At 50.1% G+C, this 26492-nt stretch overlaps 1 protein-coding gene across 2 annotated transcripts in view; it reads right to left on the bottom strand.

Annotated features, from left to right (window-relative positions):
- Positions 1-25695, bottom strand: part of LOC140109579 (homeobox protein GBX-2-like) — a 56302-nt gene extending 30607 nt beyond the window's left edge. The window contains exon 1 of one of the 2 annotated variants that reach the window (XM_072132085.1): positions 25489-25695. In XM_072132085.1, coding sequence (XP_071988186.1) covers positions 25489-25516 — 28 coding nt within the window. In that variant the 5' untranslated portion in view covers positions 25517-25695. Of the gene's footprint in view, positions 1-25450 lie in introns of both variants that reach the window. The other variant, XM_072132086.1, reaches the window with a different exon arrangement.
- Positions 25696-26492: the final 797 nt, after the last annotated feature.

Below are 26492 nucleotides of genomic sequence, written 5' to 3' on the forward strand. Positions count from 1 at the left end.
CCCACACCAGAGACTGAGAATTATTACAGTATATATCCCACACCTGATACTGAGTATTATTACAGTACATATCCCACACCAGAGACTGAGTATTATTACAGTATATATCCCACACCAGAGACTGAGTATTATTACAGTATATATCCCACACCAGAGACTGAGTATTATTACAGTATATATCCCACACCAGAGACTGAGTATTATTACAGTATATATCCCACACCAGAGACTGAGTATTATTACAGTATATATCCCACACCTGACACTGAGTATTATTACAGTACATATCCCACACCAGAGACTGAGTATTATTACAGTATATATCCCACACCAGAGACTGAGTATTATTACAGTATATATCCCACACCAGAGACTGAGTATTATTACAGTACATATCCCACACCAGAGACTGAGTATTATTACAGTATATATCCCACACCAGAGACTGAGTATTATTACAGTATATATCCCACACCAGAGACTGAGTATTATTACAGTATATATCCCACACCAGAGACTGAGTATTATTACAGTATATATCCCACACCAGAGACTGAGTATTATTACAGTATATATCCCACACCAGAGACTGAGTATTATTACAGTACATATCCCACACCAGAGACTGAGTATTATTACAGTATATATCCCACACCAGAGACTGAGTATTATTACAGTATATATCCCACACCTGAGACTGAGTATTATTACAGTACATATCCCACACCAGAGACTGAGTATTATTACAGTACATATCCCACACCAGAGACTGAGTATTATTACAGTATATATCCCACACCAGAGACTGAGTATTATTACAGTACATATCCCACACCAGAGACTGAGAATTATTACAGTATATATCCCACACCTGATACTGAGTGTTATTACAGTACATATCCCACACCAGAGACTGAGTATTATTACAGTATATATCCCACACCAGAGACTGAGTATTATTACAGTATATATCCCACACCTGAGACTGAGTATTATTACAGTACATATCCCACACCAGAGACTGAGTATTATTACAGTACATATCCCACACCAGAGACTGAGTATTATTACAGTATATATCCCACACCAGAGACTGAGTATTATTACAGTACATATCCCACACCAGAGACTGAGAATTATTACAGTATATATCCCACACCTGATACTGAGTATTATTACAGTACATATCCCACACCAGAGACTGAGTATTATTACAGTATATATCCCACACCAGAGACTGAGCATTATTACAGTATATATCCCACACCAGAGACTGAGTATTATTACAGTATATATCCCACACCAGAGACTGAGTATTATTACAGTATATATCCCACACCAGAGACTGAGTATTATTACAGTATATATCCCACACCAGAGACTGAGGATTATTACATTACATATCCCACACCAGAGACTGAGTATTATTACAGTATATATCCCACACCTGACACTGAGTATTATTACAGTACATATCCCACACCAGAGACTGAGTATTATTACAGTATATATCCCACTCCTGATACTGAGTAGTATTACATTATATATCCCACACCTGACACTGAGTATTATTACAGTATATATCCCACACCAGAGACTGAGAATTATCACAGTATATATCCCACACCAGAGACTGAGTATTATTACAGTATATATCCCACACCTGACACTGAGTATTATTACAGTATATATCCCACACCTGATACTGAGTATTATTACAGTATATATCCCACACCTGAGACTGAGTATTATTACAGTATATATCCCACACCAGAGACTGAGTATTATCCCAGTATATATCCCACACCAGAGACTGAGTATTATTACAGTATATATCCCACACCAGAGACTGAGTATTATTACAGTATATATCCCACACCAGAGACTGAGTATTATTACAGTATATATCCCACACCTGATACTGAGTATTATTACAGTACATATCCCACACCTGATACTGAGTATTATTACAGTACATATCCCACACCAGAGACTGAGTATTATTACATTACATATCCCACACCAGAGACTGAGTATTATTACAGTATATATCCCACACCAGAGACTGAGTATTATTACAGTATATATCCCACACCAGAGACTGAGTATTATTACAGTATATATCCCACACCTGATACTGAGTATTATTACAGTACATATCCCACACCAGAGACTGAGTATTATTACAGTACATATCCCACACCAGAGACTGAGTATTATTACAGTATATATCCCACACCAGAGACTGAGTATTATTACAGTATATATCCCACACCAGAGACTGAGTATTATTACAGTATATATCCCACACCTGAGACTGAGTATTATTACAGTACATATCCCACACCTGAGACTGAGTATTATTACAGTATATATCCCACACCAGAGACTGAGTATTATTACAGTACATATCCCACACCAGAGACTGAGTATTATTACAGTATATATCCCACACCTGATACTGAGTATTATTACAGTACATATCCCACACCAGAGACTGAGTATTATTACAGTATATATCCCACACCAGAGACTGAGTATTATTACAGTATATATCCCACACCAGAGACTGAGTATTATTACAGTATATATCCCACACCTGATACTGAGTATAATTACAGTACATATCCCACACCAGAGACTGAGTATTATTACAGTATATATCCCACACCAGAGACTGAGTATTATTACAGTATATATCCCACACCAGAGACTGAGTATTATTACACTATATATCCCACACCTGAGACTGAGTATTATTACAGTACATATCCCACACCAGAGACTGAGTATTATTACAGTATATATCCCACACCTGACACTGAGTATTATTACAGTATATATCCCACACCAGAGACTGAGTATTATTACAGTATATATCCCACACCTGAGACTGAGTATTATTACAGTACATATCCCACACCAGAGACTGAGAATTATTACAGTATATATCCCACACCTGATACTGAGTATTATTACAGTATATATCCCACACCAGAGACTGAGTATTATTACAGGATATATCCCACACCAGAGACTGAGTATTATTACAGTATATATCCCACACCAGAGACTGAGTATTATTACAGTATATATCCCACACCTGATACTGAGTATAATTACAGTACATATCCCACACCAGAGACTGAGTATTATTACAGTATATATCCCACACCAGAGACTGAGTATTATTACAGTATATATCCCACACCAGAGACTGAGTATTATTACACTATATATCCCACACCTGAGACTGAGTATTATTACAGTACATATCCCACACCAGAGACTGAGTATTATTACAGTATATATCCCACACCTGACACTGAGTATTATTACAGTATATATCCCACACCAGAGACTGAGTATTATTACAGTATATATCCCACACCTGAGACTGAGTATTATTACAGTACATATCCCACACCAGAGACTGAGAATTATTACAGTATATATCCCACACCTGATACTGAGTATTATTACAGTATATATCCCACACCAGAGACTGAGTATTATTACAGGATATATCCCACACCAGAGACTGAGTATTATTACAGTATATATCCCACACCAGAGACTGAGTATTATTACAGTATATATCCCACACCAGAGACTGAGTATTATTACAGTACATATCCCACACCATAGACTGAGTATTATTACAGTATATATCCCACACCAGAGACTGAGTATTATTACAGTATATATCCCACACCAGAGACTGAGTATTATTACAGTATATATCCTACACCTGAAACTGAGTATTATTACAGTACATATCCCACACCAGAGACTGAGTATTATTACAGTATATATCCCACACCAGAGACTGAGTATTATTACAGTATATATCCCACACCAGAGACTGAGTATTATTACAGTACATATCCCACACCATAGACTGAGTATTATTACAGTATATATCCCACACCAGAGACTGAGTATTATTACAGTATATATCCCACACCAGAGACTGAGTATTATTACAGTATATATCCTACACCTGAAACTGAGTATTATTACAGTACATATCCCACACCAGAGACTGAGTATTATTACAGTATATATCCCACACCAGAGACTGAGTATTATTACAGTATATATCCCACACCTGATACTGAGTATTATTACAGTACATATCCCACACCAGAGACTGAGTATTATTACAGTATATATCCCACACCAGAGACTGAGTATTATTACAGTATATATCCCACACCTGAGACTGAGTATTATTACAGTACATATCCCACACCAGAGACTGAGTATTATTACAGTACATATCCCACACCAGAGACTGAGTATTATTACAGTATATATCCCACACCAGAGACTGAGTATTATTACAGTACATATCCCACACCAGAGACTGAGTATTATTACAGTATATATCCCACACCAGAGACTGAGTATTATTACAGTATATATCCCACACCAGAGACTGAGTATTATTACAGTATATATCCCACACCAGAGACTGAGTATTATTACAGTATATATCCCACACCAGAGACTGAGTATTATTACAGTATATATCCCACACCAGAGACTGAGTATTATTACAGTATATATCCCACACCTGACACTGAGTATTATTACAGTACATATCCCACACCAGAGACTGAGTATTATTACAGTATATATCCCACACCTGACACTGAGTATTATTACAGTATATATCCCACACCAGAGACTGAGTATTATTACAGTATATATCCCACACCAGAGACTGAGTATTATTACAGTATATATCCCACACCTGAGACTGAGTATTATTACAGTACATATCCCACACCAGAGACTGAGTATTATTACAGTACATATCCCACACCAGAGACTGAGTATTATTACAGTACATATCCCACACCAGAGACTGAGAATTATTACAGTATATATCCCACACCTGATACTGAGTATTATTACAGTATATATCCCACACCAGAGACTGAGTATTATTACAGTATATATCCCACACCAGAGACTGAGTATTATTACAGTATATATCCCACACTTGACACTGAGTATTATTACAGTATATATCCCACACCAGAGACTGAGTATTATTACAGTACATATCCCACACCAGAGACTGAGTATTATTACTGTATATATCCCACACCTGAGACTGAGTATTATTACTGTATATATCCCACACCAGAGACTGAGTATTATTACAGTACATATCCCACACCAGAGACTGAGTATTATTACAGTACATATCCCACACCAGAGACTGAGTATTATTACAGTACATATCCCACACCAGAGACTGAGAATTATTACAGTATATATCCCACACCTGATACTGAGTATTATTACAGTATATATCCCACACCAGAGACTGAGTATTATTACAGTATATATCCCACACCAGAGACTGAGTATTATTACAGTATATATCCCACACTTGACACTGAGTATTATTACAGTATATATCCCACACCAGAGACTGAGTATTATTACAGTACATATCCCACACCAGAGACTGAGTATTATTACAGTGTATATCCCACACCTGAGACTGAGTATTATTACTGTATATATCCCACACCAGAGACTGAGTATTATTACAGGATATATCCCACACCAGAGACTGAGTATTATTACAGTATATATCCCACACCAGAGACTGAGTATTATTACTGTATATATCCCACACCTGAGACTGAGTATTATTACTGTATATATCCCACACCAGAGACTGAGTATTATTACAGTATATATCCCACACCAGAGACTGAGTATTATTACAGTATATATCCCACACCTGACACTGAGTATTATTACAGTATATATCCCACACCTGACACTGAGTATTATTACAGTATATATCCCACACCTGATACTGAGTATTATTACAGTATATATCCCACACCTGATACTGAGTATTATTACAGTACATATCCCACACCAGAGACTGAGTATTATTACATTACATATCCCACACCAGAGACTGAGTATTATTACAGTATATATCCCACACCAGAGACTGAGTATTATTACAGTATATATCCCACACCAGAGACTGAGTATTATTACAGTATATATCCCACACCTGATACTGAGTATTATTACATTACATATCCCACACCAGAGACTGAGTATTATTACAGTATATATCCCACACCAGAGACTGAGTATTATTACAGTATATATCCCACACCAGAGACTGAGTATTATTACAGTATATATCCCACACCTGATACTGAGTATTATTACAGTACATATCCCACACCAGAGACTGAGTATTATTACATTACATATCCCACACCAGAGACTGAGTATTATTACAGTATATATCCCACACCAGAGACTGAGTATTATTACAGTATATATCCCACACCAGAGACTGAGTATTATTACAGTATATATCCCACACCAGAGACTGAGTATTATTACAGTATATATCCCACACCAGAGACTGAGTATTATTACAGTACATATCCCACACCAGAGACTGAGAATTATTGCAGTATATATCCCACACCAGAGACTGAGTATTATTACAGTATATATCCCACACCTGACACTGAGTATTATTACAGTACATATCCCACACCAGAGACTGATTATTATTACAGTATATATCCCACACCAGAGACTGAGTATTATTACAGTACATATCCCACACCAGAGACTGAGTATTATTACAGTATATATCCCACACCAGAGACTGAGTATTATTACAGTATATATCCCACACCTGATACTGAGTATTATTACAGTACATATCCCACACCAGAGACTGAGTATTATTACAGTACATACCCCACACCAGAGACTGAGTATTATTACAGTACATATCCCACACCTGAGACTGAGTATTATTACAGTACATATCCCACACCAGAGACTGAGTATTATTACAGTACATATCCCACACCAGAGACTGAGTATTATTACAGTATATATCCCACACCAGAGACTGAGTATTATTAAAGTACATATCCCACACCAGAGACTGAGTATTATTACAGTACATATCCCACACCAGAGACTGAGTATTATTACAGTATATATCCCACACCAGAGACTGTGTATTATTACAGTATATATCCCACACCTGATACTGAGTATTATTACAGTACATATCCCACACCAGAGACTGAGTATTATTACAGTACATATCCCACACCAGAGACTGAGTATTATTACAGTATATATCCCAAACCAGAGACTGAGTATTATTACAGTACATATCCCACACCAGAGACTGAGTATTATTACAGTATATATCCCACACCTGACACTGAGTATTATTACAGTATATATCCCACACCAGAGACTGAGAATTATCACAGTATATATCCCACACCTGAGACTGAGTATTATTACAGTACATATCCCACACCAGAGACTGAGTATTATTACAGTACATATCCCACACCAGAGACTGAGTATTATTACAGTACATATCCCACACCAGAGACTGAGAATTATTACAGTATATATCCCACACCTGATACTGAGTATTATTACAGTATATATCCCACACCAGAGACTGAGTATTATTACAGTATATATCCCACACCAGAGACTGAGAATTATTACAGTATATATCCCACACCTGACACTGAGTATTATTACAGTACATATCCCACACCTGATACTGAGTATTATTACAGTACATATCCCACACCAGAGACTGAGTATTATTACAGTACATATCCCACACCAGAGACTGAGTATTATTACTGTATATATCCCACACCAGAGACTGAGTATTATTACAGTATATATCCCACACCAGAGACTGAGTATTATTACAGTATATATCCCACACCTGACACTGAGTATTATTACAGTATATATCCCACACCTGACACTGAGTATTATTACAGTATATATCCCACACCTGATACTGAGTATTATTACAGTATATATCCCACACCTGATACTGAGTATTATTACAGTACATATCCCACACCAGAGACTGAGTATTATTACATTACATATCCCACACCAGAGACTGAGTATTATTACAGTATATATCCCACACCAGAGACTGAGTATTATTACAGTATATATCCCACCCCAGAGACTGAGTATTATTACAGTATATATCCCACACCTGATACTGAGTATTATTACAGTACATATCCCACACCAGAGACTGAGTATTATTACAGTACATATCCCACACCAGAGACTGAGTATTATTACAGTATATATCCCACACCAGAGACTGAGTATTATTACAGTATATATCCCACACCAGAGACTGAGTATTATTACAGTATATATCCCACACCTGAGACTGAGTATTATTACAGTACATATCCCACACCAGAGACTGAGTATTATTACAGTACATATCCCACACCAGAGACTGAGTATTATTACAGTACATATCCCACACCAGAGACTGAGAATTATTACAGTATATATCCCACACCTGATACTGAGTATTATTACAGTATATATCCCACACCAGAGACTGAGTATTATTACAGTATATATCCCACACCAGAGACTGAGTATTATTACAGTATATATCCCACACCAGAGACTGAGTATTATTACAGTATATATCCCACACCAGAGACTGAGTATTATTACAGTATATATCCCACACCTGAGACTGAGTATTATTACTGTATATATCCCACACCAGAGACTGAGTATTATTACAGTATATATCCCACACCTGACACTGAGTATTATTACAGTATATATCCCACACCTGAGACTGAGTATTATTACAGTACATATCCCACACCAGAGACTGAGTATTATTACAGTATATATCCCACACCAGAGACTGAGTATTATTACAGTACATATCCCACACCAGAGACTGAGAATTATTACAGTATATATCCCACACCTGAGACTGAGTATTATTACAGTATATTTCCCACACCAGAGACTGAGTATTATTACAGTATATATCCCACACCTGACACTGAGTATTATTACAGTATATATCCCACACCAGAGACTGAGTATTATTACAGTACATATCCCACACCAGAGACTGAGTATTATTACAGTATATATCCCACACCTGATACTGAGTATTATTACAGTATATATCCCACACCAGAGACTGAGTATTATTACAGTATATATCCCACACCAGAGACTGAGTATTATTACAGTATATATCCCACACCTGATACTGAGTATTATTACAGTACATATCCCACACCAGAGACTGAGTATTATTACAGTATATATCCCACACCAGAGACTGAGTATTATTACAGTATATATCCCACACCTGAGACTGAGTATTATTACAGTATATATCCCACACCAGAGACTGAGTATTATTACAGTACATATCCCACACCAGAGACTGAGTATTATTACAGTATATATCCCACACCAGAGACTGAGTATTATTACAGTATATATCCCACACCAGAGACTGAGTATTATTACAGTACATATCCCACACCTGAGACTGAGTATTATTACAGTACATATCCCACACCAGAGACTGAGTATTATTACAGTACATATCCCACACCAGAGACTGAGTATTATTACAGTATATATCCCACACCAGAGACTGAGTATTATTACAGTATATATCCCACACCTGACACTGAGTATTATTACAGTATATATCCCACACCAGAGACTGAGTATTATTACAGTATATATCCCACACCAGAGACTGAGTATTATTACAGTACATATCCCACACCAGAGACTGAGTATTATTACAGTACATATCCCACACCAGAGACTGAGTATTATTACAGTATATATCCCACACCAGAGACTGAGTATTATTACAGTATATATCCCACACCAGAGACTGAGCATTATTACAGTATATATCCCACACCTGACACTGAGTATTATTACAGTATATATCCCACACCTGAGACTGAGTATTATTACAGTATATATCCCACACCTGACACTGAGTATTATTACAGTATATATCCCACACCAGAGAATGAGTATTATTACAGTATATATCCCACACCAGAGACTGAGTATTATTACAGTATATATCCCACACCTGAGACTGAGTATTATTACAGTATATATCCCACACCAGAGACTGAGTATTATTACAGTATATATCCCACACCAGAGACTGAGTATTATTACAGTATATATCCCACACCAGAGACTGTGTATTATTACAGTATATATCCCACACCTGACACTGAGTATTATTACAGTATATATCCCACACCAGAGACTGAGTATTATTACAGTATATTTCCCACACCAGAGACTGAGTATTATTACAGTACATATCCCACACCAGAGACTGAGTATTATTACAGTACATATCCCACACCAGAGACTGAGTATTATTACAGTATATATCCCACACCAGAGACTGAGTATTATTACAGTATATATCCCACACCAGAGACTGAGCATTATTACAGTATATATCCCACACCTGACACTGAGTATTATTACAGTATATATCCCACACCTGAGACTGAGTATTATTACAGTATATATCCCACACCTGACACTGAGTATTATTACAGTATATATCCCACACCAGAGAATGAGTATTATTACAGTATATATCCCACACCAGAGACTGAGTATTATTACAGTATATATCCCACACCTGAGACTGAGTATTATTACAGTATATATCCCACACCAGAGACTGAGTATTATTACAGTATATATCCCACACCAGAGACTGAGTATTATTACAGTATATATCCCACACCAGAGACTGAGTATTATTACAGTATATATCCCACACCTGACACTGAGTATTATTACAGTATATATCCCACACCAGAGACTGAGTATTATTACAGTATATATCCCACACCTGAGACTGAGTATTATTACAGTATATATCCCACACCTGAGACTGAGTATTATTACAGTATATATCCCACACCAGAGAATGAGTATTATTACAGTATATATCCCACACCAGAGACTGAGTATTATTACAGTATATATCCCACACCTGACACTGAGTATTATTACAGTATATATCCCACACCAGAGACTGAGTATTATTACAGTATATATCCCACACCTGAGACTGAGTATTATTACAGTATATATCCCACACCTGAGACTGAGTATTATTACAGTATATATCCCACACCAGAGACTGAGAATTATTACAGTATATATCCCACACCAGAGACTGAGTATTATTACAGTACATATCCCACACCAGAGACTGAGTATTATTACAGTACATATCCTACACCTGAGACTGAGTATTATTACAGTGTATATGTATTATGAGAGTGTTGTGTGAGAGAACCGTTGTTTGTCCTATGGGCAGATAAGGCTGTGGTCACACGTTCCGCTAGGCGTCCGTTTATAAGGCGCTGGTAGCGCACAGGGGGCGGTCCTCGGCCTGAACGCACATGTGTTTCCAGGGAAACGGGTATGATTGATAAGCCGATTGCATGCGTTTATATATGGAAACATATGAGCGTTTTGGCCAAGGACCGCCCCCTGTGTGCCAGCGTTGCGTTAAGAATGCACGCCTAGCGGAGCGTGTGACGACGGCCTGAAAGGTACTTGGTAAAAGCCTCGGATGTGTCTGCAGTAACTCCAGGAGTAATACAGACATGTGGCAGCAGGAGGAATCTGCTGTGGCCTCGCTAGACCCCTCTGTAATGTCCGTACTGGGCGGCTTATTATGGAGTAGGGGGTAGGCTGGTAGTGGGACTCCTACTCCACCCGGGCTTCAGTCCTGGGCTTTTGTATAGCCCACAGGTGCAGGTCACAGGGGCAGGGCACAGGTGCAGGTCACAGGGGCAGGGCACAGGTGCGGGGCACAGGGGCGGGGCACAGGGGCAGGGCACAGGGGCGGGGCACAGGTGTGGGGCACAGGGGCGGGGCACAGGGGCGGGGCACAGGGGCAGGGCACAGGGGCAGGGCACAGGGGCAGGGCACAGGTGAGGGGCACAGGGGCGGGTCACAGGGGCGGGGCACAGGTGTGGGGCACAGGGGCGGGGCACAGGGGCAGGGCACAGGTGTGGGGCACAGGGGCAGGGCACAGGTGTGGGGCACAGGGGCAGGGAACAGGTGTGGGGCACAGGAGCGGGTCACAGGGGAAGGGCACAGGTGTGGGTCACAGGGGCAGGGCACAGGTGTGCGGCACAGGGGCGGGGCACAGGTGCAGGTCACAGGGGCAGGGCACAGGTGTGGGGCACAGGGGCAGGGGCACAGGGGCGGGGCACAGGTGCGGGTCACGGGGGGGCGGAGCACAGGTGCGTGACACAGGGGCAGGGTCACAGACCTTGTTAGAGCCTGATTTAGTCTGCAGGCCAGAAGCAGTAGGAGCAGGCCTGGAGAGCTGAAGGCGAGATTGCATTCTGACAGCAAAGGTAACTGAGCGCCTCCTGATATTCTGCTGGCCAAGAGCGTGTGCCCGGCAGCCAGGTGCAGGTATAGTCAGGTGCTGTTGCTGTATTAGGCAGTGCCCGGCCGGGTGCAGGTATAGTCAGGTGCTGTTGCTGTATTGGGCAGTGCCCGGCAGCCGGGTGCAGGTATAGTCAGGTGCTGTTGCTGTATTAGGCAGTGCCCGGCCGGGTGCAGGTATAGTCAGGTGCTGTTGCTGTATTAGGCAGTGCCCGGCCGGGTGCAGGTATAGTCAGGTGCTGTTGCTGTATTAGGCAGTGCCCGGCCGGGTGCAGGTATAGTCAGGTGCTGTTGCTGTATCAGGCAGTGCCCGGCCGGGTGCAGGTATAGTCAGGTGCTGTTGCTGTATTGGGCAGTGTCCGGCCGGGTGCAGGTATAGCCAGGTGCTGTTGCTGTATCGGGCAGTGCTCGGCCGGGTGCAGGTATAGCCAGGTGCTGTTGCTGTATTAGGCAGTGCTCGGCCGGGTGCAGGTATAGTCAGGTGCTGTTGCTGAATTAGGCAGTGCCCGGCCGGGTGCAGGTATAGTCAGGTGCTGTTGCTGTATTAGGCAGTGCCCGGCCGGGTGCAGGTATAGTCAGGTGCTGTTGCTGTATCAGGCAGTGCCCGGCCGGGTGCAGGTATAGTCAGGTGCTGTTGCTGTATTGGGCAGTGTCCGGCCGGGTGCAGGTATAGCCAGGTGCTGTTGCTGTATCGGGCAGTGCTCGGCCGGGTGCAGGTATAGCCAGGTGCTGTTGCTGTATTAGGCAGTGCTCGGCCGGGTGCAGGTACAGTCAGGTGCTGTTGCTGTATCGGGCAGTGCTCGGCCGGGTGCAGGTATAGTCAGGTGCTGTTGCTGTATTAGGCAGTGCTCGGCCGGGTGCAGGTATAGTCAGGTGCTGTTGCTGAATCGGGCAGTGCTCGGCTGGGTGCAGGTATAGTCAGGTGCTGTTGCTGTATTAGGCAGTGCTCGGCCGGGTGCAGGTATAGTCAGGTGCTGTTGCTGTATTAGGCAGTGCTCGGCCGGGTGCAGGTATAGTCAGGTGCTGTTGCTGTATTAGGCAGTGCTTGGCCGGGTGCAGGTATAGTCAGGTGCTGTTGCTGTATTAGGCAGTGCCCGGCCGGGTGCAGGTATAGTCAGGTGATGTTGCTGTATCGGGCAGTGCTCGGCCGGGTGCAGGTATAGTCAGGTGCTGTTGCTGTATTAGGCAGTGCTCGGCCGGGTGCAGGTATAGCCAGGTGCTGTTGCTGTATTAGGCAGCGCCCGGCCGGGTGCAGGTATAGTCAGGTGCTGTTGCTGTATTAGGCAGTGCTCGGCCGGGTGCAGGTATAGTCAGGTGCTGTTGCTGTATTAGGCAGTGCCCGGCCGGGTGCAGGTATAGTCAGGTGATGTTGCTGTATCGGGCAGTGCTCGGCCGGGTGCAGGTATAGTCAGGTGCTGTTGCTGTATTAGGCAGTGCTCGGCCGGGTGCAGGTATAGCCAGGTGCTGTTGCTGTATCGGGCAGTGCTCGGCCGGGTGCAGGTATAGTCAGGTGTTGTTGCTGTATTAGGCAGTGCTCGGCCGGGTGCAGGTATAGTCAGGTGCTGTTGCTGTATTAGGCAGTGCCCGGCCGGGAGCAGGTATAGACAGGTGCTGTTGCTGTATTAGGCAGTGCTCGGCCGGGTGCAGGTATAGTCAGGTGCTGTTGCTGTATTAGGCAGTGCCCGGCCGGGTGCAGGTATAGTCAGGTGCTGTTGCTGTATCAGGCAGTGCCCGGCCGGGTGCAGGTATAGTCAGGTGCTGTTGCTGTATTGGGCAGTGTCCGGCCGGGTGCAGGTATAGCCAGGTGCTGTTGCTGTATCGGGCAGTGCTCGGCCGGGTGCAGGTATAGCCAGGTGCTGTTGCTGTATTAGGCAGTGCTCGGCCGGGTGCAGGTACAGTCAGGTGCTGTTGCTGTATCGGGCAGTGCTCGGCCGGGTGCAGGTATAGTCAGGTGCTGTTGCTGTATTAGGCAGTGCTCGGCCGGGTGCAGGTATAGTCAGGTGCTGTTGCTGAATCGGGCAGTGCTCGGCTGGGTGCAGGTATAGTCAGGTGCTGTTGCTGTATTAGGCAGTGCTCGGCCGGGTGCAGGTATAGTCAGGTGCTGTTGCTATATTAGGCAGTGCTCGGCCGGGTGCAGGTATAGTCAGGTGCTGTTGCTGTATTAGGCAGTGCTCGGCCGGGTGCAGGTATAGTCAGGTGCTGTTGCTGTATTAGGCAGTGCCCGGCCGGGTGCAGGTATAGTCAGGTGCTGTTGCTGTATTAGGCAGTGCTCGGCCGGGTGCAGGTACAGTCAGGTGCTGTTGCTGTATTAGGCAGTGCCCGGCCGGGTGTAGGTATAGTCAGGTGCTGTTGCTGTATTGGGCAGTGCCCGGCAGCCGGGTGCAGGTATAGTCAGGTGCTGTTGCTGTATTAGGCAGTGCCCGGCCGGGTGCAGGTATAGTCAGGTGCTGTTGCTGTATTAGGCAGTGCCCGGCCGGGTGCAGGTATAGTCAGGTGCTGTTGCTGTATTAGGCAGTGCCCGGCCGGGTGCAGGTATAGTCAGGTGCTGTTGCTGTATCAGGCAGTGCCCGGCCGGGTGCAGGTATAGTCAGGTGCTGTTGCTGTATTGGGCAGTGTCCGGCCGGGTGCAGGTATAGCCAGGTGCTGTTGCTGTATCGGGCAGTGCTCGGCCGGGTGCAGGTATAGCCAGGTGCTGTTGCTGTATTAGGCAGTGCTCGGCCGGGTGCAGGTATAGTCAGGTGCTGTTGCTGAATTAGGCAGTGCCCGGCCGGGTGCAGGTATAGTCAGGTGCTGTTGCTGTATTAGGCAGTGCCCGGCCGGGTGCAGGTATAGTCAGGTGCTGTTGCTGTATCAGGCAGTGCCCGGCCGGGTGCAGGTATAGTCAGGTGCTGTTGCTGTATTGGGCAGTGTCCGGCCGGGTGCAGGTATAGCCAGGTGCTGTTGCTGTATCGGGCAGTGCTCGGCCGGGTGCAGGTATAGCCAGGTGCTGTTGCTGTATTAGGCAGTGCTCGGCCGGGTGCAGGTACAGTCAGGTGCTGTTGCTGTATCGGGCAGTGCTCGGCCGGGTGCAGGTATAGTCAGGTGCTGTTGCTGTATTAGGCAGTGCTCGGCCGGGTGCAGGTATAGTCAGGTGCTGTTGCTGAATCGGGCAGTGCTCGGCTGGGTGCAGGTATAGTCAGGTGCTGTTGCTGTATTAGGCAGTGCTCGGCCGGGTGCAGGTATAGTCAGGTGCTGTTGCTGTATTAGGCAGTGCTCGGCCGGGTGCAGGTATAGTCAGGTGCTGTTGCTGTATTAGGCAGTGCTTGGCCGGGTGCAGGTATAGTCAGGTGCTGTTGCTGTATTAGGCAGTGCCCGGCCGGGTGCAGGTATAGTCAGGTGATGTTGCTGTATCGGGCAGTGCTCGGCCGGGTGCAGGTATAGTCAGGTGCTGTTGCTGTATTAGGCAGTGCTCGGCCGGGTGCAGGTATAGCCAGGTGCTGTTGCTGTATTAGGCAGCGCCCGGCCGGGTGCAGGTATAGTCAGGTGCTGTTGCTGTATTAGGCAGTGCTCGGCCGGGTGCAGGTATAGTCAGGTGCTGTTGCTGTATTAGGCAGTGCCCGGCCGGGTGCAGGTATAGTCAGGTGATGTTGCTGTATCGGGCAGTGCTCGGCCGGGTGCAGGTATAGTCAGGTGCTGTTGCTGTATTAGGCAGTGCTCGGCCGGGTGCAGGTATAGCCAGGTGCTGTTGCTGTATCGGGCAGTGCTCGGCCGGGTGCAGGTATAGTCAGGTGTTGTTGCTGTATTAGGCAGTGCTCGGCCGGGTGCAGGTATAGTCAGGTGCTGTTGCTGTATTAGGCAGTGCCCGGCCGGGAGCAGGTATAGACAGGTGCTGTTGCTGTATTAGGCAGTGCTCGGCCGGGTGCAGGTATAGTCAGGTGCTGTTGCTGTATTAGGCAGTGCCCGGCCGGGTGCAGGTATAGTCAGGTGCTGTTGCTGTATCAGGCAGTGCCCGGCCGGGTGCAGGTATAGTCAGGTGCTGTTGCTGTATTGGGCAGTGTCCGGCCGGGTGCAGGTATAGCCAGGTGCTGTTGCTGTATCGGGCAGTGCTCGGCCGGGTGCAGGTATAGCCAGGTGCTGTTGCTGTATTAGGCAGTGCTCGGCCGGGTGCAGGTACAGTCAGGTGCTGTTGCTGTATCGGGCAGTGCTCGGCCGGGTGCAGGTATAGTCAGGTGCTGTTGCTGTATTAGGCAGTGCTCGGCCGGGTGCAGGTATAGTCAGGTGCTGTTGCTGAATCGGGCAGTGCTCGGCTGGGTGCAGGTATAGTCAGGTGCTGTTGCTGTATTAGGCAGTGCTCGGCCGGGTGCAGGTATAGTCAGGTGCTGTTGCTATATTAGGCAGTGCTCGGCCGGGTGCAGGTATAGTCAGGTGCTGTTGCTGTATTAGGCAGTGCTCGGCCGGGTGCAGGTATAGTCAGGTGCTGTTGCTGTATTAGGCAGTGCCCGGCCGGGTGCAGGTATAGTCAGGTGATGTTGCTGTATCGGGCAGTGCTCGGCCGGGTGCAGGTATAGTCAGGTGCTGTTGCTGTATTAGGCAGTGCTCGGCCGGGTGCAGGTATAGCCAGGTGCTGTTGCTGTATTAGGCAGCGCCCGGCCGGGTGCAGGTATAGTCAGGTGCTGTTGCTGTATTAGGCAGTGCTCGGCCGGGTGCAGGTATAGTCAGGTGCTGTTGCTGTATTAGGCAGTGCCCGGCCGGGTGCAGGTATAGTCAGGTGATGTTGCTGTATCGGGCAGTGCTCGGCCGGGTGCAGGTATAGTCAGGTGCTGTTGCTGTATTAGGCAGTGCTCGGCCGGGTGCAGGTATAGCCAGGTGCTGTTGCTGTATCGGGCAGTGCTCGGCCGGGTGCAGGTATAGTCAGGTGTTGTTGCTGTATTAGGCAGTGCTCGGCCGGGTGCAGGTATAGTCAGGTGCTGTTGCTGTATTAGGCAGTGCTCGGCCGGGTGCAGGTATAGTCAGGTGCTGTTGCTGTATTAGGCAGTGCTCGGCCGGGTGCAGGTATAGCCAGGTGCTGTTGCTGTACTAGGCAGTGCTCGGCCGGGTGCAGGTATAGCCAGGTGCTGTTGCTGTATTAGGCAGTGCTCGGCCGGGTGCAGGTATAGTCAGGTGCTGTTGCTGTATTAGGCAGTGCTTGGCCGGGTGCAGGTATAGTCAGGTGCTGTTGCTGTATTAGGCAGTGCTTGGCAGGGTGCAGGTATAGTCAGGTGCTGTTGCTGTATTAGGCAGTGCCCGGCCGGGTGCAGGTATAGTCAGGTGCTGTTGCTGTATTGGGCAGTGCTCGGCAGCCGGGTGCAGGTATAGTCAGGTGCTGTTGCTGTACTAGGCAGTGCTCGGCCGGGTGCAGGTATAGTCAGGTGCTGTTGCTGTATTAGGCAGTGTTCGGCCGGGTGCAGGTATAGTCAGGTGCTGTTGCTGTATTAGGCAGTGCTCGGCCGGGTGCAGGTATAGTCAGGTGCTGTTGCTGTGTTAGGCAGTGCTCGGCCGGGTGCAGGTACAGTCAGGTGCTGTTGCTGTATTGGGCAGTGCCCGGCAGTTGGCTGCAGGTATAGTCAGGTGCTGTTGCTGTATCAGGCAGTGCTCGGCCGGGTGCAGGTATAGTCAGGTGCTGTTGCTGTATCAGGCAGTGCTCGGTCGGGTGCAGGTATAGTCAGGTGCTGTTGCTGTATCGGGCAGTGCTCGGCCGGGTGCAGGTATAGTCAGGTGCTGTTGCTGTATCAGGCAGTGCCCGGCCGGGTGCAGGTATAGTCAGGTGCTGTTGCTGTATTGGGCAGTGCCCGGCAGTTGGCTGCAGGTATAGTCAGGTGCTGTTGCTGTATCAGGCAGTGCTCGGCCGGGTGCAGGTATAGTCAGGTGCTGTTGCTGTATCAGGAAGTGCTCGGTCGGGTGCAGGTATAGTCAGGTGCTGTTGCTGTATCGGGCAGTGCTCGGCCGGGTGCAGGTATAGTCAGGTGCTGTTGCTGTATCAGGCAGTGCCCGGCCGGGTGCAGGTATAGTCAGGTGCTGTTGCTGTATTAGGCAGTGCTCGGCCGGGTGCAGGTATAGTCAGGTGCTGTTGCTGTATCGGGCAGTGCTCGGCCGGGTGCAGGTATAGTCAGGTGCTGTTGCTGTATTAGGCAGTGCTCGGCCAGGTGCAGGTATAGCCAGGTGCTGTTGCTGTATTAGGCAGTGCTCGGCCGGGTGCAGGTATAGCCAGGTGCTGTTGCTGTATTAGGCAGTGCTCGGCCGGGTGCAGGTATAGTCAGGTGCTGTTGCTGTATTAGGCAGTGCTCGGCCGGGTGCAGGTATAGTCAGGTGCTGTTGCTGTATTAGGCAGTGCTCGGCCGGGTGCAGGTATAGTCAGGTGCTGTTGCTGTATTAGGCAGTGTCCGGCCGGGTGCAGGTATAGTCAGGTGCTGTGGCTGTATTAGGCAGTGCCCGGCCGGGTGCAGGTATAGTCAGGTGCTGTTGCTGTATCAGGCAGTGCCCGGCCGGGTGCAGGTATAATCAGGTGCTGTTGCTGTATCAGGCAGTGCTCGGCCGGGTGCAGGTATAGCCAGGTGCTGTTGCTGTATTAGGCAGTGCTCGGCCGGGTGCAGGTATAGTCAGGTGCTGTTGCTGTATTAGGCAGTGCTCGGCCGGGTGCAGGTATAGTCAGGTGCTGTTGCTGTATTAGGCACTGCCCGGCCGGGTGCAGGTATAGTCAGGTGCTGTTGCTGTATTAGGCAGTGCCCGGCCGGGTGAAGGTATAGTCAGGTGCTGTTGCTGTATTAGGCAGTGCCCGGCCGGGTGCAGTTATAGTCAGGTGCTGTTGCTGTATTAGGCAGTGCTCGGCCGGGTGCAGGTATAGTCAGGTGCTGTTGCTGTATTAGGCAGTGCTCGGCCGGGTGCAGGTATAGTCAGGTGCTGTTGCTGTATTAGGCAGTGCTCGGCCGGGTGCAGGTATAGCCAGGTGCTGTTGCTGTATTAGGCAGTGCTTGGCCGGGTGCAGGTATAGTCAGGTGCTGTTGCTGTATTAGGCAGTGCCCGGCCGGGTGCAGGTATAGTCAGGTGCTGTTGCTGTATTAGGCAGTGCTCGGCCGGGTGCAGGTATAGTCAGGTGCTGTTGCTGTATTAGGCAGTGCTCGGCCGGGTGCAGGTATAGTCAGGTGCTGTTGCTGTATTAGGCAGTGCCCGGCCGGGTGCAGTTATAGTCAGGTGCTGTTGCTGTATTAGGCAGTGCTCGGCCGGGTGCAGGTATAGTCAGGTGCTGTTGCTGTATTGGGCAGTGCCCGGCAGCCGGGTGCAGGTATAGTCAGGTGCTGTTGCTGTATTAGGCAGTGCTCGGCCGGGTGCAGGTATAGTCAGGTGCTGTTGCTGTATTAGGCAGTGCTCGGCCGGGTGCAGGTATAGTCAGGTGCCGTTGCTGTATTGGGCAGTGCCCGGCAGCCGGGTGCAGGTATAGTCAGGTGCTGTTGCTGTATTAGGCAGTGCTCGGCCGGGTGCAGGTATAGTCAGGTGCTGTTGCTGTATTAGGCAGTGCCCGGCCGGGTGCAGGTATAGTCAGGTGCTGTTGCTGTATTAGGCAGTGCCCGGCCGGGTGCAGGTATAGTCAGGTGCTGTTGCTGTATTAGGCAGTGTCCGGCCGGGTGCAGGTATAGTCAGGTGCTGTTGCTGTATTAGGCAGTGTCCGGCCGGGTGCAGGTATAGTCAGGTGCTGTTGCTGTATTAGGCAGTGCCCGGCCGGGTGCAGGTATAGTCAGGTGCTGTTGCTGTATTGGGCAGTGCTCGGCCGGGTGCAGGTATAGTCAGGTGCTGTTGCTGTATTGGGCAGTGCTCGGCCGGGTGCAGGTATAGTCAGGTGCTGTATCGGGCAATGCCCGGCCGGGTGCAGGTATAGTCAGGTGCTGTTGCTGTATTAGGCAGTGCTCGGCCAGGTGCAGGTATAGTCAGGTGATGTTGCTGTATCGGGCAGTGCTCGGCCGGGTGCAGGTATAGTCAGGTGCTGTTGCTGTATTAGGCAGTGTCCGGCCGGGTGCAGGTATAGTCAGGTGCTGTTGCTGTATTGGGCAGTGCTCGGCCGGGTGCAGGTAGAGTCAGGTGCTGTTGCTGTATTAGGTGTCCGGCCGGGTGCAGGTATAGTCAGGTGCTGTTGCTGTATTAGGCAGTGCCCGGCCGGGTGCAGGTATAGTCAGGTGCTGTTGCTGTATTAGGCAGTGTCCGGCCGGGTGCAGGTATAGTCAGGTGCTGTTGCTGTATTAGGCAGTGTCCGGCCGGGTGCAGGTATAGTCAGGTGCTGTTGCTGTATTAGGCAGTGCCCGGCCGGGTGTAGGTATAGTCAGGTGCTGTTGCTGTATTAGGCAGTGTCCGGCCGGGTGCAGGTATAGTCAGGTGCTGTTGCTGTATTAGGCAGTGCCCGGCCGGGTGCAGGTATAGTCAGGTGCTGTGGCTGTATTGGGCAGTGCCCGGCAGCCGGGTGCAGGTATAGTAAGGTGCTGTTGCTGTATTAGGCAGTGCCCGGCCGGGTGCAGGTATACTCAGGTGCTGTTGCTGTATTAGGCAGTGCCCGGCCGGGTGCAGGTATAGTCAGGTGCTGTTGCTGTATTAGGCAGTGTCCGGCCGGGTGCAGGTATAGTCAGGTGCTGTTGCTGTATTAGGCAGTGCCCGGCCGGGTGCAGGTATAGTCAGGTGCTGTTGCTGTATTAGGCAGTGTCCGGCCGGGTGCAGGTATACTCAGGTGCTGTTGCTGTATTAGGCAGTGCCCGGCCGGGTGCAGGTATTGCCAGGTGCTGTTGCTGTATTAGGCAGTGCCCGGCCGGGTGCAGGTATAGTCAGGTGCTGTTGCTGTATTAGGCAGTGCCCGGCCGGGTGCAGGTATACTCAGGTGCTGTTGCTGTATTAGGCAGTGCCCGGCCGGGTGCAGGTATAGTCAGGTGCTGTTGCTTTATTACGTGTCTTTTAGCATCCAATATAAGGTCGCGTTTTTTTCCTCCCCGATTTTGGAACGCTGAAAAGTGGCGCTAGCGTCCTCCCGGCTCCTCCCAGCTACTATCTACCCCGGGGTCACTGATACCGGACACACCCAGAGTGTCCCAGGGAGAACTTTCCACCAGACCATGACTTCTCCCTGCCATCCACCTTCCAGACCCCAGCCCGGCGTGGAGAAGGCCCTTTGGGATCCAGCTAGACATACGTTCTGCATGCAATGCGACCAGAGCGGGGGGGGGCTGTGGTCATACGTTCTGCATGCAATGCGACCAGAGCGGGGGGGGGCTGTGGTCATACGTTCTGCATGCAATGCGACCAGAGCGCGTGGGTGGGGCTGTGGTCATACATTATGCATGCAATGCGACCAGAGCGCAGGGCGGGGGCCTGTGGTCATACATTATGCATGCAATGCGACCAGAGCGCGTGGGTGGTGCTGTCGTCATACATTCTGCATGCAATGCGACCAGAGCGTGGGGGGGGCTGTCGTCATACTTTATGCATGCAATGCGACAAGAGCACGGAGGGGGGCCTGTGGTCATACTTTCTGCATGCAATGCGACCAGAGCGTGCGGGGGGGCTGTCGTCATACTTCATGCATGCAATGTGACCAGAGCACGGAGGGGGGGCTGTGGTAATACGTTCTGCATGCAATGCGACCAGGTTGTGCGGGGGGGGGGGCTGTCGCCATACTTTATGCATGCAATGCGACCAGAGCGCAGGGGGGGCCTGTGGTCATACATTATGCATGCAATGCGACCAGAGCGCAGGGCGGGGGCCTGTGGTCATACATTATGCATGCAATGCGACCAGAGCGCGTGGGTGGTGCTGTCGTCATACATTCTGCATGCAATGCGACCAGAGCGTGGGGGGGGCTGTGGTCATACGTTCTGCATGCAATGCGACCAGAGCGGGGGGGGCTGTGGTCATACATTATGCATGCAATGCGACCAGAGCGCAGGGGGGGCTGTGGTCATACATTATGCATGCAATGCGACCAGAGTACGGAGGGGGGGCCTGTGGTGATACATTCTGCATGCAATGCGACCAGAGCTGGGGGGGCCTGTGGTCATACATTCTGCATGCAATGCGACCAGAGCGCGCGGGGGGGCTGTCGTCATACTTTATGCATGCAATGCGACAAGAGCACGGAGGGGGGCCTGTGGTCATACATTCTGCATGCAATGCGACCAGAGCGTGCGGGGGGGGGGGGGCTGTCGTCATACTTCATGCATGCAATGTGACCAGAGCACGGAGGGGGGGCTGTGGTAATATGTTCTGCATGCAATGCGACCAGGTTGTGCGGGGGGGGGGGCTGTCGCCATACTTTATGCATGCAATGCGACCAGAGCGCAGGGGGGGGGCCTGTGGTCATACATTATGCATGCAATGCGACCAGAGCGCAGGGCGGGGGCCTGTGGTCATACATTATGCATGCAATGCGACCAGAGCGCAGAGGGGGGGGGGGCCTGTGGTCATACATTATGCATGCAATGCGACCAGAGCGCAGGGCGGGGGCCTGTGGTCATACATTATGCATGCAATGCGACCAGAGCGCAGAGGGGGGGGGGGCCTGTGGTCATACATTATGCATGCAATGCGACCAGAGCGCAGGGGGGGCCTGTGGTCATACATTATGCATGCAATGCGACCAGAGCACAGAGGGGGGGGGGCCTGTGGTCATACATTATGCATGCAATGCGACCAGAGTGCGGGGGTCTTGTGGTCATACATTCTGCATGCAATGCGACCAGAGAGCAGGGCGGCTGTGGCCATACATTCTGCATGCAATGCGACCAGAGAGCAGGGCGGCTGTGGCCATACATTCTGCATGCAATGCGACCAGAGAGCAGGGCGGCTGTGGCCATACGTTCTGCATGCAATGCGACCAGAGGGGGGCTTGTATCCATCACATCAGGTAACCATGTAAACCACATGGAGCTGTGGAGCCTCTCGGTGAGCCCTTACCGCTAGTGCACACACACTCGCCTCTCCAATGGGAACATATAGAGCAGCAAGGAGCCATTACCTGTCTGGCCAAATGTCTGAGATCATGAGGGATGAGCCCCAGGGCGCACGGGCTCAGCTGCACCAGTGTTAGCCCTCGGTGCGGGGTGTCGGGCTTTGGGGGTAACTTAGGTAGAAGCTTCTGGACCTCGCAGGCGACTATTGTGCTGCTGAGCGCCAAAGCAATAACGTAGGCGCTTGTAGCAATCCAAAGGAACAAAGCTTTATTCAGCTTTACTATTATTACAGGAACAAAAACTAACAACCAGCTTGGCCCCTCCACAGGGCACGACCTCACTCCTGCACCCGCGACCCCCCAGCCTCCTGGGCTCCGGGAGCTCCAGAGACCGACCACCGGTCTGTGGCTGACTGCAGGACACACAGCGCTGGCCGGCCGCGATCAGACTGCTCAACCCTGGTTGGGGGTCGCTCTCCAGCGCCCTCTAGGCTCACACTCTCCCAATTAGATCCACAGTCACCCTCCGGTAAATCAGAGAGTCTTTAGGGCTTTGCCCTTCTTGCCCCGCGCTCGGGCAGGTTCACACCCTCTGCCACAGACCCTGCGCTCCTGCCCGGGAGGAGAAGGGTGACGCCAGCCCTAAATATGCCCAAATTCTTTGGTAAAGAAGCCAAGTGCAGATGGTGATGGTGTGTGGGGGGCCACCCCAAACCTGGGTACTCCAGAGGAAGGGAAAGCAGGCACCGTCATCCTCCACCCCTGCAGGTGTCTTGGCCTCTGGAGCCCTGCGCCCCCCACCCTGCGCCCCCACCCTGCGCCACTGCCCCCACCCTGCGCCCCGCACCCTGCGTCCCCACCCTGCGTCCCCACCCTGCTGCGCCCCGCACCCTGCGCCCCCACCCTGCTGCGCCCCGCACCCTGCGTCCCCGACCCTGCTGCAAAACACACCCTGCGCCCCCCACCCTGCGTCCCCACCCTGCTGCGTCCCGCACCCTGCGCCCCCACCCTGCTGCGCCCCGCACCCTGCGCCCCCACCCTGCTGCGCCCCGCACCCTGCATCTCCCACCCTGCTGCGCCCCGCACCCTGCGCCGCTGCCCCCACCCTGCGTCCCCACCCTGCTGCGCCCCGCACCCTGCGCCCCCACCCTGCTGTGCCCCGCACCCTGCGTCCCCGACCCTGCGCCCCGCACCCTGCGTCCCCACCCTGCTGCGCCCCGCACCCTGCTGTGCCCCGCACCCTGCATCCCCCACCCTGCTGCGCCCCGCACCCTGCGCCACTGCCCCCACCCTGCGCCCCGCACCCTGCGTCCCCACCCTGCTGCGCCCCGCACCCTGCGTCCCCGACCCTGCTGCAAAACACACCCTGCGCCCCCCACCCTGCGTCCCCACCCTGCTGCGTCCCGCACCCTGCGCCCCCACCCTGCTGCGCCCCGCACCCTGCATCCCCCACCCTGCTGCGCCCCGCACCCTGCGCCGCTGCCCCCACCCTGCGCCCGCACCCTGCGTCCCCACCCTGCGTCCCCACCCTGCTGCGCCCCGCACCCTGCGCCCCCACCCTGCTGCGCCCCGCACCCTGCGTCCCCGACCCTGCGCCCCGCACCCTGCGTCCCCGACCCTGCGTCCCCACCCTGCTGCGCCCCGCACCCTGCGCCCCCACCCTGCATCCCCCACCCTGCTGCGCCCCCACCCTGCGTCCCCCACCCTGCTGCGAAACACACCCTGCGCCCCCCACCCTGCTGCGAAACACACCGTTTCGTCCGTTCGGCAGCACACATATGGGATTTTTCCCCTAGGTTTCAGAAGAGAGCAGGTAACAAGCAGTAGTAGACAATTAACAATTAGTGTCTTGGTGCCTCCCCCTATATAAGGCCGGAGCACACACACAACCCTTGTATCTCTTAGGTATGACAGAAGAGTGCAGGTCCTGTGTGTCTATCCAGATAATAAGTTTTCTAGGTCCTCTGTGTCTTTACACAGAACCCTTGGATGGAGCGGCCCGGGCTGTATACGCTGCATGCGGTCCCTCGTCCCGGAGGAGCCTGTACAGCTATCCTGCCCTTACTGGGGCAATAGCTGAGGCTGTACAGCTATCCTGCCCTTACTGGGGCAATAGCTGAGACTGTGCTGAGTATCTACCACCATGTACCCGGCACATGAGATCGCTCCTGCATCTCCTACCTGCTGGGCCTTGTGGTTCATCACCCTGCGTGCCTCACCATCAGACGCCTGGATCCCCTCCTGCATAGGCCGCAGCCCAGGTAAGAGCCTGTACAGCTATCCTGCCCTTACAGGGGTAATAATACAGACTGTGCTGAGTATCTACCACACATCACTGACACATGAGATCACTGCTAGTATCTCCTACCTGCTGGGCCTTGTGGTTCATCACCCTGCGTGCCTCACCATCAGACGCCTGGATCCCCTCCTGCATAGGCCGCAGCCCAGGTAAGAGCCTGTACAGCTATCCTGCCCTTACAGGGGTAATAATACAGACTGTGCTGAGTATCTACCACACATCACTGACACATGAGATCACTGCTAGTATCTCCTCCCTGCTGGGCCTTGTGGTTCATCACCCTGCGTGCCTCACCAGCAGATGCCTGGATCCCCTCCTGCATAGGCCGCAGCCCAGGTAAGAGCCTGTACAGCTATCCTGCCCTTACAGGGGTAATAATACAGACTGTGCTGAGTATCTACCACACATCACTGACACATGAGATCACTGCTAGTATCTCCTCCCTGCTGGGCCTTGTGGTTCATCACCCTGCGTGCCTCACCATCAGACGCCTGGATCCCCTCCTGCATAGGCCGCAGCCCAGGTAAGAGCCTGTACAGCTATCCTGCCCTTACAGGGGTAATAATACAGACTGTGCTGAGTATCTACCACACATGACTGACACATGAGATCACTGATAGTATCTCCTACCTGCTGGGCCTTGTGGTTCATCACCCTGCGTGCCTCACCAGCAGACGCCTGGATCCCCTCCTGCATAGGCCGCAGCCCAGGTAAGAGCCTGTACAGCTATCCTGCCCTTACAGGGGTAATAATACAGACTGTGCTGAGTATATACCACACATCACTGACACATGAGATCACTGCTAGTATCTCCTACCTGCTGGGCCTTGTGGTTCATCACCCTGCGTGCCTCACCATCAGACGCATGGATCCCCTCCTGCATAGGCCGCAGCCCAGGTAAGAGCCTGTACAGCTATCCTGCCC

This window comes from Engystomops pustulosus, unplaced genomic scaffold (genome assembly GCF_040894005.1).
Source record: "Engystomops pustulosus unplaced genomic scaffold, aEngPut4.maternal MAT_SCAFFOLD_221, whole genome shotgun sequence".
NCBI classification, from domain to species: domain Eukaryota; kingdom Metazoa; phylum Chordata; class Amphibia; order Anura; family Leptodactylidae; genus Engystomops; species Engystomops pustulosus.